Source organism: Chamaea fasciata, unplaced genomic scaffold (assembly GCF_029207755.1).
Source record: "Chamaea fasciata isolate MVZ Bird 193981 ecotype frontalis unplaced genomic scaffold, bChaFas1.0.hap1 SCAF_6, whole genome shotgun sequence".
Taxonomy (NCBI): domain Eukaryota; kingdom Metazoa; phylum Chordata; class Aves; order Passeriformes; family Sylviidae; genus Chamaea; species Chamaea fasciata.
In genome coordinates this window covers 68,353,831-68,372,363 of record NW_027094091.1, presented here as the reverse complement: position 1 = coordinate 68,372,363, position 18,533 = coordinate 68,353,831, and the positions used below count along the sequence as shown (strand labels likewise).

The 18,533-nt window shown below is 49.6% G+C and overlaps 1 protein-coding gene and 1 long non-coding RNA gene across 4 annotated transcripts in view; one reads left to right on the top strand and one right to left on the bottom strand.

Moving 5' to 3' along the window:
- ANTXR2 (ANTXR cell adhesion molecule 2) overlaps positions 1-1,151 on the bottom strand; it is an 80,276-nt gene extending 79,125 nt beyond the window's left edge. Inside the window, exons 1-2 of one of the 2 annotated variants that reach the window (XM_066186712.1) lie at positions 979-1,151; positions 440-511 (exon numbers count right to left, since the gene is read on the bottom strand). In XM_066186712.1, coding sequence (XP_066042809.1) covers positions 440-511; positions 979-1,106 — 200 coding nt within the window. In that variant the 5' untranslated portion in view covers positions 1,107-1,151. Of the gene's footprint in view, positions 1-439; positions 512-750; positions 827-978 lie in introns of those variants that run through there. The other variant, XM_066186713.1, reaches the window with a different exon arrangement.
- On the top strand, positions 492-3,889 carry LOC136291530 (uncharacterized). Of its 2 annotated transcripts, none has more exons than XR_010721595.1 (3): positions 492-604; positions 1,498-1,825; positions 3,669-3,889. It is a non-coding gene; the product is annotated as an uncharacterized lncRNA (long non-coding RNA). The 2 variants fall into 2 exon arrangements; XR_010721596.1 differs by lacking the exon at positions 492-604 and adding an exon at positions 1,354-1,398.
- The last annotated feature ends 14,644 nt before the right edge of the window (positions 3,890-18,533 follow it).

Below are 18,533 nucleotides of genomic sequence, written 5' to 3'. Positions count from 1 at the left end.
CATGGCATGGGCTTCCTCTGCGTTTGAGCTTTAACATCTCTCTCTTCCTTTTGACCTGCACTATATACTTACACATATGTTTACACGTGTTCAAGACTGTTTCTTTATACAGATCTCCAAACACAGAATTTGAGCAGTACTCCATCAGAAATTAGGCACATGGTATATTGAAAAACAAGTTTTAAAAAACATCAAATCATGTCTGAGAGTCATTTAAGAGATTAAGTATTTAAAGACACATATTGTCACCCTTTTGCTGAGCTCCAAGCACAAGAAAATAAAGTTTCCGATATATTCCAGTAATTTGTGTCTTAGAAGCCAAACTTTTAATGTGTTTGTGGAACACATCCCCTAAGCTTGCAAAAGACCGGGGGGGGGGGGGGGGGGGGGGGTTAACACAGCCCAGAATTACTCCAGCATCACAAGCAGCACCACGCACCTCACAAATCTTTCTGTCAGCTGATTTACAAAATTAAATATCTCTTGCCAGTTCGTCGCCACGCTCCCAGACCTAGAAAGGAAAACCAGAGCACATCAGCGGCCTGATCTGGGGTAACAATTCGGGGAGAAACTGACAATGTTCTGACAATTACTGCTCTCGCTGGTAAGTTTGTCGCCCGGGCCCCGCTTCCCCCTCGCCCTGAGGGCGATCGCGGCCGCCGAACTTCCCCACAAAAGCCCGGCCGCCGTGGGGCGGACGGCAAACGCTGCCGCCGCTCGCTCTTCCAACGTCTCCGGCCGCAAACGCACCTCCGGTGGGAGAACTTCCAACGGCCCCTCTCCACATCCCCTGGGGAGGATTCCCGAACTTCCCGCCGAGCCCCTCTCGGTGCGTTTCCCGCCGCTTCCCCTCACAGACCACCCCGCGCGCGCGGCCCCTCAGCCCCACGCGGTCCCCGAACAAAAAGCGGCGCCGCCGCCCCAATCCCCGATGGCGGCGATTCCCCCGACCCCGCCCGCGCCTCCCTCCCCGCTTACTTGTCCAGCACGAAGTACATATCGAAGGCTCCGTGGCACGACGGCTCGCCCGCAGCCGGCGCGGTGCCGGCGGGCAGCGGCAGCAGCAGCGGCAGCAGCAGCGGCAGCAAGGGCACGGCCCCGGCCATGGAGCCTCCGGGCGGCGAAGAGCGCAGGCGGGCGCTGCCGTGCTGCCTCTCGCCGAAGTGGCCGCCCCTCGCCGCCGCCGCCGCCGCCGCGGCTCTCCCGGCCCGGCACAGCCCTCCCTCCCTCCCTCCCCGCAGCGACGGCTGGGGCGGGGGACAGGGCGGGCGGGCTCGCACCGCCCCCGCTCGCCCGGCCCGTGCGTCCCTCTTGCGTCCCGCCATCCGCGTCAGGCGTGCTCCGGTTCGTGTTGCTGCCCGCGTTGCACGTGTGCCGGAGAGTAAACCCCGAATAAATGTAATGTCGAGGGGGTTTGGGGATGGCACAAACACCACAGCACTGTGGTTTGGAAACAAAAAAAGCCCCGTCCTAACAGTGATTATGTGTCTCCCACAGGCTGTGGAGGTGAATCAAACTGCAAAAAGGATCTTGTTCGTCCCTCTGCAGGAGGAGATGGGGAAGTCAGAGTCATCCTGCTGGAGAGTTTTCCTTTCATCTCACTTCATCCTCGTTCCTGCTGTCTCTGGATGGTTCACTGTAGCCACAGTGCTCTGACCTAACACATCTGTGTTACAGTGCCTTCTCCATGCCAACCCCAACGCCAAGCCAAGCTTCCCTATGATGCAAGTTGGAAACTTAAAGCCCGTGGACCAGCAGTGAATAATGTCAGCCAGAGATCTGGCTCACGAAGTTCTTAATGTCTTTGAGCGAGCAAAGTCAAAGGGTAAGCAAGCGGTGTTTTACAGTCCCCCTGGATTCACAAAACATGGGAGATTAAGGACAGAGCAGCCTGGGCTTTGCCAAAGACCCAGCCAAAAGAAAGGCCGTGCAGAGGCGTGCAAGACGACAGAGGAAGCTTGCTGAGCTTCCCAAAACCAGCTGCACTCCAGCTTTCCAAGCTGCATAAGTCCACCCCAAGCCCCAAGAGCTTGCGTTGCCTGGGAATACGTGTCATGTTATCCAGATGTTGGAAATCTTGCTTCAAGCACATGTGACCCAGTGTGTTTGGAACAAGCCTCCACTACCAGTTCATGCTTTACTTGTTTCCAAGTATGTGAGTTCCTCTTTTAGCCTGTGGTTTCTGCTGAAGAAGCAGATAAATCCTGGCTATTTTTGCTGGAATGGCTGGATGAGAGGGAGCTAGGCATGTAGGAAGTACAGGGCAGTGGCTCATGGCTGTTTGGCTTCATTCACACAAGGGCTGGAGACTCCTTTCCCGGTTCCCAGAACTCATTTGCTGATGCTTGGCTCTCTCCCCACCCTCTTCCAGCACCATAGTGCTGCATAAACTTTGACACAGGGTGCCCAGCCCCATCAGGACAGGCATTTCTCCCTGTGTGCACACAAACCCACAGGAAAGCAGCCTCCTGAGCTGGTATCTTCATGATATCCGAGGAGCCAGATGGGGCATCAGTGGCTTGCCAGTGCCAAAACAAAGACCATAATGCAGCAGCAGGAGGGGACCTTGGCTCTTGCCTGCACCAAGGGACCCAGGCCAGCTGCAGACCTCTGCCCAACCCCAGCTGAGTCTCCTGCTGCCTCTGGGTGTTGGTTCTGCATCTGGGGCAGGCACAGCTTGCCCTCACTCCCCATCCTGCCTGTCTGGAATCATGAGGACCTCCTTTACACTGGCTTCTTGTGCCTGGAGGCTGGGGCAGCAAGGAAACCAGGGGAACCAAGGAGAAACTGCCCTCAGTCATTTAAAACAGAACTCTTTAAAAAATACAGCTTCAAAGTAACCCAGCTCTAGAAGCAGAAGTTTTCATGTGGATGGCCGATGTGCAAATGAATGCAAGTTCATTGCCAAGGTTTAGTGTGGAGAAAGTAGTAAACAGAACAGCGTACAGCACATTTGGGGTTATACAGTTCCCTCCTTCATCTCCAGCATTTGCAGATGGTTTCCCCACATGTTGTCCCTTAACATCCACCCACTCCCACCTTTTTGGCCCAGGCTGGTTGGGAAGACCTCAGGCAAACAGTGCTAAAGTGAACTCATCGTATTTGGGGAGTGAGTAGTTGGTAGGAAAAGTTACCCTTGGTGTAACCTGGCTGTGAGCCTGGCCCTGCCCTTGGGTCCTCAGGAATGCTGCAGCAGAAAGGCTGTGCCTGGGGGGAAATCCTTTAGCTCTGTGGTGAGATGACCTCAGGACTCGAGCCAAACAGCGGCTTGGTGGCCACACAGACTGCCTCTTGCATAGACTGCAGAGGGTCAAGGAGGGCTTTATTACTTGATAAATCCAGTTCAGGTCCAGGATACTTCTGCCCAACAGCTGTGAGCCAGCCTGCTTTCTTCAGGATGCTCAGTGATTGTTAACATTTGGAAAAATGAAACTTGGGTGTGTCTCTGTGTGTGGCTGCAATGCTGATGAATTAAATCTCCTTTCTGACTCAGGTCTGGGTTTGCCCTTCTGCCAAATCATCCAGGAGCAGCATGGAACAGGACAGCTCCACAGCACTGGCACCAGCCAGCGCTTCCTGAGCTGTGCAAATGCAAGGATAGGTGATGATGATGGGAAGCCTTGAGCCAGGGCAGCTCACAGGAAAATATTTTTCTTTTCACCTCACAGGATATGAACCACACATGGAAGTCACATGCTTTGTACAAGGAAAGAGAAACCAGAGGGACTCCAACAGTTATACAACTGTTTGAGCTGTTTGAGAGCTGCCTCCTGAAGGATTAGCTACAAATCCTTGTTCCCTTTACAGCTGTAGCCTTGTGTCTGTGTGCATCCTGTAAAGCAGTGTAGAAATGAATAAATAAAAAGGACAGCATTAAGTAACACAGGAACTCTCGTGTCCATGTGTTATTGCCTGCATCATACAGATGGAAAGTATCTGTCTAGACAAATCTGGGAATTATGCAAGCTCAGAATTCCTGAATAGCTCTTTCTTTCCAACATCATGAAACATTTGCAATACCCACTGAAAATATGCACAGAAACACAGTGGGGAAGGAAACCCTTCAGTTCCAACAGCCAGGAAACCTAAATTCTAGCAGTGTGTTGGATGACGGAAGGTATAAATGTGGGAATATGGAGCAATGTCCCTGCATGCTGACTCATCCCTGAGGAGCCAGGATCATCTCTGCTGCTCACTCCTGTCTCAGCAGAAGTGGAGCAGGCTCCATTGAGGTTCTTGTGATTCTCTGCTGCCTGATGCCCTGGACAAGGTGCAGAGATGCTTGTTTCTACTATTCCAGAGCTGTTTGTTTCCACAGTGCTCAGACAAGCAGAAGGAATGAAAACAAAGAGGGAAAGATGGGCTGTCCTGGTGCAAACCACAACAGCATAAAAATAAATCACTGTTGGCCTGGGAGACAAAATAAAAAAGCAGGACAGAAAACATGGAAATCCCACTCTGGCCCATGAGCTGCTGCTGGCTCTGAGCAACACCCAGGATCACTGGGGTTGGGAGTTTAGCAAAACTCTAGAGTTTTAGTGACCCTTTTTGGTATTCTTGGGAAACAACGGCCCGACCAGAGGCAATAGAAGAATGGAGCAGTCAGGAACTCTCCCTGCAGAGCAGTGCAACCCAGGGAAAGGATGACACAATTCTCAGTAGGATATGGAGAAAAATGATTTTTAAAAAAGCACAGGTAGTGATCCAGGAGTCATCCAGTTCGCAACAGTTTTATCACTGACTCCAGGGGGACAGGTTCAAACCTTCTGAGGGTGCATCCAAACAGAAACATCACTTGTGTTCACTTCGGGGTCACACTGGAGGAAAAGGGGCTGACATTTATCCATTGGCTTGGCCCCTTCAGTGCTGCAAAGGAGAGCAAGAGAGCATTGTGTCAATTCTGTCCTCCCAGGCCTAGAAGAGAAAGAGTAAAGAGCAACTGGGAGGCTGAGTGATAAAACAACAGCTTGTACCACTGTTTGGGTGCAATGAGGGCAATATTTATGCAGGGCCAGCGGGCTGCAGCAGGACATCTTGCCTGAGCTACCGTTGGATCAGCAGCCCGAAAAGCAGATGTGCCAATTTCCTGTCCTTGATGATGATGGGCCCTAATTACTCCAGAGCTGTGGCGATGTCCTTTCTTGTGTATGACCCCTAATTTGGTTTCATGAAGTCATCTGTGCCAGGTTCTTCCGGCTGCAAGGCTGGGGCAAGTGACAGTCACAGAGAGCCGTGTGCTCTGTGTGCCCAAACACCTGGCCCGTGCTTTGAACAAACAAAATTCAACTGGGAACAAACAAAATTCAGGCAACCCACTGGGATTTGGGTCAATTGCTTGGCTTGCTTTGCATCTTGCAGGTTATCATGCCTGCTGAAAAGGAGCAGTGTGCTGGGGGGAACATTCCAAGACAAGTGTAGGCGCTCAGCAGAGACCAGCACTTAAGACAGGCTGTTCACTTGCAGGGGGATGAATTTTGGAATTGGGAAGAAAAAGCACTCCCCTTTGTTTTTTCACCAGGGAGATTCCCTTGCTGGTATTGCTACTGGTGCTTTTCTCAACTCTTCACCATTCCTTTCCATGTTTTTTGCCAATTTATTTATGGCTTTTCCCCCATTTTTCCTCTTTTTATTTCCCCCTCATAATTTGAGGAGTTCCCCAGTTTTGAAGATAGCCAGCAGAGCATTTATTTAGTTTATGTATTTAAACAGAGGCTTTTATAAGTTTGGAAGAGGCTTTTTGGATGGCATTGTGGGGTTTTTTCTGCTTTTTTCTTGTGTGACATTTTGAGGAAGCTTCTTTAGAATTTTTTTTTTTTAATTTTTTTCTTCCCTTCTTTTCCCCAGGAGCTCTTTGTGGAATTAGACATTTGTCTTTTCATGTATATCCTGCTTTGCAGGGGTGGGGTCACTGCTCCTGATTGCTCCTGAGCCCAGCTGCATCCCCCAGGAACTGTTTGTTTTTCCCTGACTGTGGGATTCTGATTATTGTACCAGCAGCTCCCATCTCTAGGATCTCCTGGGGATCACCTGGGCTTGCTGCTGCTGCTGCTGCTGCTGGGAGAGGATGGTGCTTGGGCATTTGGCACAGAGGTGGTGTGGAGGTTTGCAGGGCAGTGAGAGGTGGAGCTACTGCTCCCAGGACATCAGGGTTGTGCAGCACAGGCTTGGTGGCCACATGGTACCTGCTTCTTCCTATGCCTGGTGGACCAGGTGCTGTCCTGAGGAAGATGTGGTGCTGGCACAGCTGGGACTGGGGTCTGGCTTGTGGGAGCCTGCTGGAGGAGAGAGCTGGAGAAGAAGGGTTTGGAGCTGTGTAGCACCAAGAGGAGAAGGTGGAGAGATGTCAAACTTTCAGTGGAGTTCTGCAGTGACCTGCCTGCAAATAAGAGCCAGGGCACATGGGAGGGGGACTGGCTGGAGGTGGTGCTGCCATGAAAGGGGATGGAGGCTCCACAGTGGGGCTGGGTGGCAGCTTGTGCCACCTGGAAGCTGGAGAAGGGGTCTGACCCTGCTTCTTGTAGCAAGTGAGGGAAGGAGCACTGTGGAGTGAGGCTCTAGGTACTGGGCATGCAGAATGGGGAGGACTGGAGAACCCTTGGGAGGGGTCAAACAGCTCCAAGGAATGCTTGAGCAGATCCTTGTGGCATGGCCAGTGTGGGAAGAGCAGAACTTCTAACTGTCCCTGCTGGTCCAGGATGCCATGTGGACACCGGGGGGTTGTGGATCTGAGATTACTGTGAGAAGGATTGCCCTCTGTGAGTGCAAAGCTCTTCAGGGGCAGGCTGGCTGTGTGCTTGAGGATGGGAGAGGCATGCAGCAGGGTGTAGGCGAACCTTGTCACCACACAGCTAGAGCTGAGCGCTGGGGCAGGACAGCCACAGGGGCATGGTTGAGATCAGAATCACAGAATATTCTGACTTGGAAGGGACCCACGAGGATCACTGAGTCCAGTTCTTGAGTCAATGGCCCATATGGGGATGGAACCCACAAGACTGGCATTTTAAGCACCAGGCTCTCAAGAACTGAGTTCACTTGGAGTCAGCTCACTTTGGGGTTTTTAGGCCTGACTAGATTTTTGATCTGGACTTGGCCATGCTTTGAGCAGAAGGTAAAACTATCCGAGGTACTTTCCAGCCTGATTGGGTGATTTTCCTTCTTGCCTAGAGCCCCTGAACTTGTCAGAGAACAGCATTGTTCCACTGGCCTGCGTAATTTCAGGTTAGTGAAGATTTGTACATCAAACTCCAGCTAGACTGTCTAGAGGATGTGCTTGGGGAAACACCACATTCAGAAGGTAGGATGGGATTTTTATTGCAGTCAGCTCCTGGTTGTGCTGCTGTCAGACCGCAGGGCAGGAAGGGTGCATGTGTGGGTGAGTTTGCTGGCTGACTCACTGCCCTGCCTGGTTATTCACCAGCAAAATCCCGCTGGTGACTTGGCGTACATCAGCCTTGCCCTGTTTGTGTGAGCTGCTCCCCTACCTGCCTGGATGACAAGTTTCTGATCATCAGTGTGACTGTGCTGGCCTTAAAACAGGAGTGAAGCAGCTGGGATGTGTTTTATTTGACTGGTGTTTACATCTGTGTGACTCTGAATTACCTTTTTCTCAATTTTTCCACATGTAAAAAGTTTAACCTATATATACTTGTGTCCTGTTGTCTGTCATCCAAGGTTTTATCCTTTTTTCTTCTTTCTATGTCTGGGCAGTTAAGATGTGTAGAGGTGGAGCAGTGTTGACTGGATTGCAGGCTTCATTTTCTGCAGGGCTATTGGCAGAGCAACAAATGCTGCAAGGGCAAGAGGGGTCGTGTCCCTTCCCCCAGGGACAAGCTGGTGTAGCACCTTGGCAAGGACTTCATATGTTTTCGTGGATCAGCTTAGCAAGGTGTAGAAGGTAGTGTGTTTGGCATTGCATTTGGGGAACAGTTAGAGTTGCCACATGATTATAGCCACAGGAAGAGAGCTGGGGTACTAAACTGTCATCCCCCATGGGGCAGTATTTTCATGTTCATATTGAACTCTTGTGCCTGTTAGAAGGCCTTTTAAAGGAAATGTTTTGCTCAGCAAAGCTAACCAAGAAGCAAAATAGCTCACAGTACAATGGTACCATGGCACCATGGCACCATGGCACCATGGCACCATGGCACCATGGCACCATAGCCCAAGACACCTGTAGTGAAGCATGTTGAGCAGGAAGGGCCTTCAGCCCCTGCTGGGGATATGCAAAGATGTGATTTAGTTCCTTGGAAAACTCATTTCATGGGTGGGAGACAGTGATGGGTCAGTGTGCGCTCACCTGGGCAGCTTATCTTGTGGCACAGACAAGCCATGGTGCATAAGCTCCTCAGTAGCTCTCTGCCAGTCCTGTGCCCTCCTTCTTCCTCTACTCAGGACCATTTACTTGTTTTGCTTGCTGTTCCAAGATTTTGTGCTCCTGCCCTCGCAAGAACTGTTGGAACCAGCTGCACTTCAGAGAATGAGCCGGAGTCACCATGGGCTTGGAAAGGTACTGGGTACACAGAGAGCAAATAAATGGGAGATGGTGTCAGCCGCAGTGAGTGGGCAGACAGGGTTTGTTTGGAACCAGTCTAGTGCTCTGCAATTAGAGTTTTGCCCTTAGAAATAAAGTTTACTTGGGAACTCATCAGCAAGGATCAGTGTGCCAGCAGTGTTTGTCCACTTCAGGGCTGTATTGCAATCTCAGCCTGTGTTGTCAGCACCTTCCCTGTTAGCTGCCTGCCCACCCGAGTGCTTGCTCAGGCTGGAAGCATGGGAAATGGCAGTCGATTCTCCCCAATTTGGCTGGGAGAGGTGAACAATGTGCACCCTGAGTTTGCTGTGCTCAGCATATTTTTTCCCATTCGTTTTGGAGCTGCTTTGCAGGCACCAGGTGCAAGGTTGACCACAAGCAGGAGTTACAGAGACAGCACAGCTACTCTGAACTAGAAACATGGCAACTGTTCATCAGCACTGTCTGTCCTTATCTGCAGGAAGTAAAAAATAACCCCCATAAATCCTGTCCTATAAATCAAACCCTTCTGAGCTCAGCTCTCATGAGCCACGTCACAGATCCTGGATGAGAAGCAGGGAAACGTGCAGCTGAGTCACCAGCAGGGAGTCAGCACCTTGCTGCCTCAGGGGAACTGTTTGTACACACAAACATCAGCCTGCTCTGTCCTTGTATTCAGACACACTGTACACACTTTTCCAGATGGGCAGGTGACATTAGTGCAAGGTGTGACACTGGATGTCACGTTAGTAACATGTTTGAGTGAGAATGCTGAGGGCAGCTGGCATTGTCTGAGAAAACAGGAACATGGATCTGAGAGATCCAAGTCCCCTAGAGGTTGCTAGGCAGCGTGGGCATGTGTTAGCAGGGCTGAGTGGCCACTGGTTCCTTGCAGACAGGGCAGCAAACCTTGAGGGTTAATATTCACTTTTCCAGTTTCACTTATACTGGAGTCTCCTGGTGTGATCAACTGGGGGAAAGGAGTGCGTGGGGGGCAGGTGTGGAGCGTAATGCTGCATCCTGGCAGGACAGGGAAACTGAGTCTGTACAGCATCCCAAGGGTCTGGATACATCACCGAAACTAACCCTCATGTGTAGCTGGAAGCCAACATAAAAATTAAGGCAATTTTCTCTGGGGCCTTTGCTTGCATTCTTCCCCCTGTCCTGCCTTACAGAAATAATGGGCCATCTCTGTTGCTGTGTGATGAGAGGGTTCCCATCTTCAGGTGGAGATTTTAGGGGTGTGCAGTAGGAAGGCTCAACTTTCTGTACCGCCTTTGTAAAGTTCCTAGGTATCCTGGAATAAGATGTATAACAAGAAACACCAAACAGAATGCTAAAAGCCACCCCCCCTCCCCCGCCAAAAAAACCTCAAGCAAAACAGGCAAAAAAACCCTCCAAACCAGTTTTTCTGCTGTTTTGCTGAGGGAATTTTCATTCAGCATCTTGTAGGCAGTGTTTCATGTCTTGCAGAATGAAAGTTACTGAATGTAGCTCATCAAGGCAGAATGCTGTGATATAATTTAGAAGCTCATTAGAGATCATAATCACAGTGACAGATGTTGGTGGGAAGCAGGAACCATCACAAAGAAAAATAGAGAGCTGTTTGTCATGAGGGTACTAGATCATATGGGGGCAACATTTTCTGAGATATCTAAGGGATTTGATTATCACTCGGAGGTTTCCATCCAGGTTTCTTAGTGTATAAATTGCTTGGAAAATAAGACTGAAGCACTCAAATATTGAAAGGCCTTTTCGAGACTTTGTTTGTAAGAGCCATAAATTGAAATTGTGTCTGCTTACCCAAGTTGGAACAGGGTATGCCCTTCTCTTGGGTGAGTTATGCATACCACAGCATCTCCAAGTGTCAAATGGTGTGGGATGGGAGCTGTGCTGTGGGGTGGGAGAGCTGTGCCTGGGTAACGAGCAACGGAAGGATCTGTATTGTGCAGGTAGCTGGAGCATGGGCTGGAGCATGGGCTGGTGGCACGTGCTGCAGAGGAAAAGGATTTTAAGGGCAGGCAAAAGGTATTACTTGGCCTGTTACTTGGGTAAGCGTGAAATCATCGCTACATTTGGAAATGTGTGCTCTTCCTTTTTGCCACCCACTTCCTCTGGGTTGCACCATCAAGATTGAGACAGATTCTGCAGATCATGTGCACGAGAAGTGGCTCGGATGTGGGTGCCAACATGAGAGCTTCGTGTGTGCACCGTTCCATGGGGACAGAGTAGAAATCCTGATCTATCAGAAATCCTGGGTGGCAAGGCCACAGTGGGGGTTGAGCCCTCATTGCTATCGCTCCTCTGTGATTTGGAAGTGCAGAGATGGAAAGGAGTCTGGTGGCCAGCCTTGGGAAGTGGAACTGCCAGGCATCAGAAGTGGAAGTAGGTTAACAGAATCATCATTGGACTCTGCTGGCATGTGGGCTCACTGGGGTGTGAAGTCACCTGGAGGAAGCATTGCCCAATAACAGAAATCCCCTAGCAGAAAATGAGCTTTTGTTGCTGCAGTGCTGTTCTTCTGAGGTGTTCCATCTGCTTTACAAAGAGTGTCTGACTGAGCCCAGCAACGCTTCCGTGAGAACAGCATCTCTAGTGACAGCTTACAGCTGTCTAGCAGATGAGAGCACCCAGGTGTCATGGCAAACAGGGAGGGAATTATAACCATCCCATTTTACTGTGAGAGGGATGCTCTTGCAAGACAAAAAGGGACCACCTAGTTTGTCTGTTTGACAGCTGAATGTCTTTAAGTAGGCACTAAAAATGAGGCTGTGGAGTGTGCTATAGGTTCATACAAACAAATACAAGAGAATAAATCCAAATAGTTGGATTAATTTTACCTTTGGGATGTGGGCTAAGCAATTTTAGACAGTTACTCCAAATGATCTTTAAACTTTTGTGTTAAAAAGAGGCAAGCTCAGCAGGACTGCCTCGGGGCTCAGCCTGCCACAGCCATATTGACTCTTGGTGGCCCTGGCAGGGCAGGAGGGGCTGCCATGTGCCACAGGGCACAGAATGCAATCAGAGCCCTGAGCTGGTGCTGTGGCACAGATGATCTCCATAAACTGTGATGACATTAATCTAATGTATGCATTCTCCTACGAATGTGAATACCAACAAATACAAATCCCATGCAAATCAGGCACTCATGCAGTATGTGCAAGTGGCTGAACATCTGAGGACTCAAATATTAGATCAGAAGTTGTTTGCAGACGTGCCCGTTCCAAAATTTGCTGTTACACCGCCCTTCTGTGTTCCCATGGGAACTCTCAGGTGAGGGAGAGATGTGCTCCCTGCTCCTCTTCAGCTAAAAGACGTTTGTGAAGTAAAATCTGGCTTCTCTGCTGGGTTCCTCCTCCTCCCCCAAGCCTGCAGCTCCTTCAGATGCCTGGCTGCCTGGGAAGACTCCCCCAGCCTCTGTGGTTTCCCATTGGGGTGGGGGAAAGGTGGATGTGTAAGCATTCCTCAGAAAAGGAAGCAGAACCCTCTGCCAATTGGCAAAGAGCAAGTGCTGGCACTAACTGCAGGAGAGAAATTATTCACTCACTCTGCAGGAGCATGCATTGGGAATCCCTCTTCTAGTCCTTGCCTGGCTCTTCCAGCTGTGCCTGCTGCAGCCCAGGTGCTTGAAGAGACATGGGGGTATGTGTCTCAGAGGGGCTGGGAAGATCCTTGGGATGGTGTCTCTTGGGTGAGAAATCTTTGCATCTCTCAACTGAGTGAAGAGGGAAACACGGCAACTGAGAGCTTTGCCAGAGGCTGCAGGAAGGGAAGGAGGGAGTGAATTTACGTCCTCTCAGCCAGCACCATAGGGTATTCAGGTCACAACAGGAAAAGAAAAAGGTGGGGACAAGTGTGAAGTGTGCAAGAACACCAAGTGTCAAACCCCATAGTCCATGTTTTGAGGTTGTTTCATTTTAGATTCTGGGGAAAGCTCAAGAGTCTCAAAGTGGTGCTGGATCTCAAATAATGAAGTCTGATGGATTCAGCAGTGTTCATAGAAACACTTCAGGAAGAAGCAGGGGAAAATAACCAAGCAGCTCATGCACAGGCAGTCAGAGGTGATGTGATCCAGGTGGAGGGACTGGGGTGCAGGGACATGGGCCTTGAAAACAATTAATAGGAGAGGCAGAAGGATGTGTTGTTGTTAATACCCAATTGCTCAGGTTATTCTTTCCTCCTGGAACCACAGTTGCTTGTGCAATCAAGACAGGGGATTTAGGAGAGGGAGCAAGCCTGTCCAGGAGGGGCCTGTCCTGGCAGTGGCAGTGGGTGCTTGCCTGGCTCCCGAAAGGGGGTGCCTGTGGAGCACAGGAGTACAGCTTGAAGGGACAGTTGGGTTTTCTCTGCTGATCTAGAGCTCACAGATATGATGAACAATGTATTATGAGACCCCCTTCCAGCTTTCCCTTCACTATCCCCTCTGTGCTCTCTGCTGCTCCAGGGGGCTGCTGACTTCCATGCTGAGAGAAAATAATCTGGTGTCTCTTAGGCAGTGGCAAATTGTGTGGGCTGAGATCACATTTACTCTTGGCTGAAGCCTGCAAGTATTCCATGCATAGCCCCCTCTTAATGAGAAGCCCCAACCTCTGCCAGCAGGTTAAGAGTTAGGGCCAGCAACCCCTGGCATGTTGATAAATCTTTGTCCTGTGCTCATCAAATCCCCAGCTTGCTCGTTCAAGAGGGATTCACAAGAGGTAATACAAGACTGACCTTTGCTCTGCCATAAATGCGGGTTCATGTGAACCAGCTCAATCAGCAGGCTCTTTTTTTGGCTCCCTTCACTCAGGGTAGTTTGTCTCACCCGGCAGCTGCAGGATCACTACAGCATCTGGGCAGCACAGTGCGAGGTGCTTGCCTTTTCCTGTCCCATCCTTTGTCATCTCCTTCAGGTGGCTTTTCCCAGGCCTTCCCTTTTTGACTATGTGGGACTGTTTTTCCCTCTCTCCATGACTTCCTGTCTTTCAAAATACTTTGTAATTTTGACAGTGTTGATTTTTACCGCAGCAAGGGGAAAACATGGCTTTTTTTGATAGCCAGATTGCATGTTTGTTCTTTTATTTTTGGCTTCTTAGAGCTTTTTGCCACTTTGCACTTTCTAATTGTCTCTTTTTCTAATCCAGGCACTTATGCTCAAAGCCAACATTTCTTATGGCAATTTTTTATCACCTGCTGGCTAGAACAGAATAGAAAAAAAAAAAACAAACCAGACTCTGGCTGAAGGACCTACAAAAGTACCAAAACATAAAGGCTTATGTTAAGGATTTCTTCTGTGATAGAATAGAAAAAAACAGTGTTTAGAGGTGAAAGGCCTGGCTGCATGCAGAGGTCTGGTTTAAGCTTTAGAACAGAGTATCTATGTAACTTGAGAGGAGGAAAGTGGGATCCCAGTTTATGTTGCAGGGGAAAAATCCTACCAAAAAGGAATTGCTTGGGCACCCAGATGGTTTGAGCTTAGGATAAAGCATTGGGGGCTGGCAGGAGACAGGAGGTAATGAGCAGGTCTGATGTGCAAGGGAAGTGGTGGTGGTGGGCACGAAACCCTGATGAGGGAGATTGTGCTTGCTGAAATGGGATGCTGCAGTGCAAGACTGACAAAGAAAGGAGCAGCAGTCCTCAATCTCTTGGGAAAAAGGCATCTGTGTGTCTTGAATAACACTGTCATTTCTGGAGATGGCTGAATTTTTTCAGGACTCTGTAGGGTGACAGTGTTTTGCTGAGACTGGGAGTCATGGGTTCATTGTTGTTTTCAACAACATTAGTTAAGCAATAGACTGGAAAACCCAAGAGGGTTTTCTTGGAGGCACTGGTATCTGTGCTCTCCTCCCGAGGTTTGCCTGGTCCCCTGGTGTCACCAGGAGCTGCGGGATGCTGAGTGCTGGCTCTGGGGATGTACAGGAGCCCTGCTTCTGAGGCAGGAGCGAGCTGCAGAGCGACCTGTGAATGGGCTCGGTCACTCCCACAATTTCAGTCTCTGTGGACACTGATAAACCGAAAGACAGAGGCAATGGTGGCAACAGATAATGTTAAAATGTTTGCTGTGAATGGGGAGGCTTAATGCTAAACAGCAACATTTTGAAATCCTTCAGCACAGCAAGATCCCAGGCAGAGATGGCAAGCTCTCTGCGGACGAGAGGAACACCTGGAGTAGCGCTGTCAGAGGTGGTTAATGGAATTGTGTGTTGATTGCAGTTTACCTGCTGGTGCTGGCTCTGGAAGGAGGGCTTCTGTTTTGGCTGATGGGGTCTGAAGCTTTTAGTGATGCACAAGTGCTCCACATGAGCCCTGTGCACTGCCCCAACACCTCGGTGTTGGTGCTGCCAGCCCTTCTGGGAACAAGTCTCCAGCCACGGACCATCCCCTTTGTCCGCGGCTGCTGGCCGAGCCTTGGCTCACCAGGACCGACCCCAGCCCAAGTCTGAGTTTGGCAGCCGCCATCCACCTAGGACCACGTGTCTGGAATCCTCTCTTTCCTTCCCGGCTATTGTTTCTGAGGGCCTGTTCACAAATGCTTTGTCCGCCTGCTTGCTTTGCAGTAGCCTGTGAGCAGGGGCAACCCACCCGTGTTCCCTGGGAGGTTATTCCTGGCTGAAGAAGCTTTGCTCCATGCAACTGATCTGCTTAAGTGCACTTCTCTTCCTTGCTTTTATTCCACTCGTCAGGCTGCAGAGATAACGTCTGTCTTTGTTCTGATATGAGACCCTTGCATAGGTACATAATCTTCCCCATAGTGTATGCTTTAAAATAGATAAAATGCCTTTTCTGAATTGCAATTTAGATTGATTTTGATAGAGAGGATGGCAGAATCATATACAGAACAAAATAATCTTTTAAAATGAGAACGGAAGCAAATACAGTTTAGTAGTATACTCGTTACAGAATGAACAGCATATTGTATGTGCTGTGTTAGAGGTATGTTATGAATAACAAAAGCACTGGAGCATTTACATATTTGTTTTCAGAAATCCTGGCAGTTGGATTTCACCATTCTGCGCCTCTTTGCCAGAATCACTAAACAGTGGTACATATGGCTTCTGAAGTACCATATGCCATGGAAAACGTTAGCTGATGCCTATACTGATGCGACACGCTATAGTCTTTATTTAGATTTTCTTGCAGTTTTGAACAAAGAATATTAGATCATGCAAAACATTGTGCAAGCAGTATGGAGTAGTACATACAGGAAGGCATAATGCATTGTGCCCAGAGAAAAGCCAGCTAAGAAAAGGGGAAGAAAGGGTGATGTCGGGAATTAGAATGTGCACGTGCCAAGAAATGCATCAAAGGGTGGGACACAGCTTTGTTGCGGCCAAGGCAGGAGATTTTCCAGTGCTTGAAGCAGTGTCAAGAGCCAGAGTTCAGGTTTTGTGCAGGTTTTGAATCAAGTCCTGTTTCTAAGAGATGCTCCCTGTTACAAAAAGTAGCACTCAGGCTTAAATCTAAGTACATGCTTGAAATCCTCGGAGAGCAAAGGAAATCACGTGCATGAATGCTTTCCTAGAGCCCTCCTTGTAGGAGCAGGGATAACTTCTCTCGCTCCCATATCATTGTCTGAAAATAATGATGGTGAACACAATGAGTTTTGCAAGAAGCATCTCGAAAACAAAACAAAATATAGTTCCCAACACAGTGACTGCAAAGCCCAACCTGGCATTAAAAATTAATCCAGGCTTTTGTTTTGACAAGTTTTTAAAGCGCTTTTCCCCCCCTGCTTCATCTTGCCTCACTGTTACTGCCCTCACATCGCTGATATCAGTGACAGCACCAAACACTGAGGGGAGCCTGGTGTTGGGGCAGTTGGGAGTAGCCAGAGGAGAAGGTGACCCTGAGGGGAAGGAGAGAAGGGAGGTGTTTCTTGCCACCATGGCTCCCTGCCAGAATGGCCTGCCACTCTCCCCTTTCCCTTTTCTTCTGACTCCTCTGTCTGCAGACCACTGCTCCGTGAACACTTAATAGGCTTAACTTTAAGCACTGGAGTAGATCCAGTGGGATTACTCATGTATTTAAACGAAGGTATAATGTTTGGAGAGGTGGGAGAAGCATTGCATCTCTGTCTCTTGATTTGGCTCCTGCTCTTAAAGCCACCCAATTCTAGTGTCTGAGGATGGGAGGTTATGGGGCTCACATAGCCTCTGCCAGAAGTGTGTTGGGGTGTATGTGGTACAGTGAGCGTTAAAAAAAAAAAAAAGTAGGAAATTGGGAAAATCTCTTATAATGTGCAGATATTCGTTGGTTGAGGCTGACCAACTAGCCAGAACAGAGACAAACCCAGCACAGAAACAGAAGGTGGATAAGGCTCAGTCCAGAATGCAGACGGAGCAGAACGACTTCCTGGGGAGGTGAGAGCAGAAGGAAAGGGCTCACAGCTGAGCTGTGCCGCAGATGGTCAGGCAGAGGATGTCGGGGAAGCCACTGCCTGTGGGAAGAGCATGCGCGGTGTCAGAGATGGGCTCCACTGTGGAACAGTTGTGCTGACCTGGGAGGGCTCTTGGTGTACATGGGGATTTAATAGCACAGGTAATTGCAGAGAAGCCAGTCCTGGGTGAGTAGCCTGTGATTCCCTGCCTGGCTGAAGGAAGCATGAAAGGTGCTGCAAGCGGCCAGTGGTCTTTCATGGTGCAAGCAAAAGTAATTTTTGGAACATTTAAGAAACTGAGGCTGTCACAGGAATTATCTGTGAGGCAAGAGCTCGGGGGGGTGGGGGGTGTAGGTAGCATCTCACACATTTTATGAACCACAACCTGAATGGACATAAACAGAAATAGAAGTCAGAATGGAAGCTAAGAGAAAACAGGACTGAGGGGAGCTTGCACTGAGCATCTATTTGAGGTTGCCTCCCCAGGCTCCCTGGAATAGTGGCTCAAATTCAAGCTTCATTCTGTGGTTGTAAATTTATTAAATTAATAAGAGGGGAAGGTTAACATGCTTATATCTATCTCCAGCTGAGGTGTTTTAATTCCTTTGTAGGAACAAGTATCTTTCCAGAGCTTCTGAGCAGAGGAAAATGGAGCCTCTCTTCCCAGAGAATGATGTTTGTAGCAGTGCCAAGCAGATGCTCCTGCCTTCCACCTCTGATCTCCACATCTCTTGTAGGGCAGGGCAGTGAGTGCCCAGCCTGCTCTGGGTGTGCAGCTGCCCCTTTGGGCTGTGAACCAAGCTGTCAGGGCCAGCACTGAGCCAACTATGTCACAAGCAGGGTGGCTCTCCAGGCTACAGCAGGTAGACCCCCAGAGGGGAAGGAGACATCTGAGCCAGGCTGCTCCCTGAGCAGGTCAGTGCAGCTCCCTCCCCTGGCCTGGGCGGTTTTCCCGGCTGTCCTGGCATGAATCTCTCTGTGTTGTTCTGTGCGTCCTCCATAAGCACAAGCAGGCCATTTGCTGCATTAGCCTCATTATGTTTCCTTTCCAAAAAGCATCCACCAGTGTCTGCCTTGTGGTTTGGAAAGGGGTTAACAATTTCCCCTCCCAAACCTCAGCTCACCAGCACATCTCCCTTGTGCTGCAATTATTGAATGACACTTCACAACTTCATCTCCTCTCCTGCTACATCTGCTTGCTGCTCCCATGTGCAACCCTGCTCACATCCCAAACATCTAAAAGCATTGTTTCCTCTCTTACTCCTGCCAGCATGGAAAGGAGCCATTCCTGAAGCAGGATTGCCTTTGAGCTGGCAGCAGACGAGTGATTGGCATTGGGCAGCGCTGCTGAGACTCTGGCAGGCCGTTTAGCAGAGAACCTTGGCTAATGAATGTCATCCACACCTAACAGATGTGCCACTGCCTGCCATGCCAGATTTTTGACATAATACAGGGCTGCTGGACACGACAGTGCTCAGGAAAAGCCAGGGAGCGACCCGTGCCTTCAACGTGGCATTTGGTCCCGCTCATGCTCTGCGAGAGAAACGAAACCTGCTGGGGGGAGGGAAGCACATCCGCGATTCCCGGTCCTCGACCCTGGTTTTATCCGTGCGTAAATCGTATTTGTGTTGCTTTCACTCATGTGCCAGGGAATATTAAAAGGAAAAC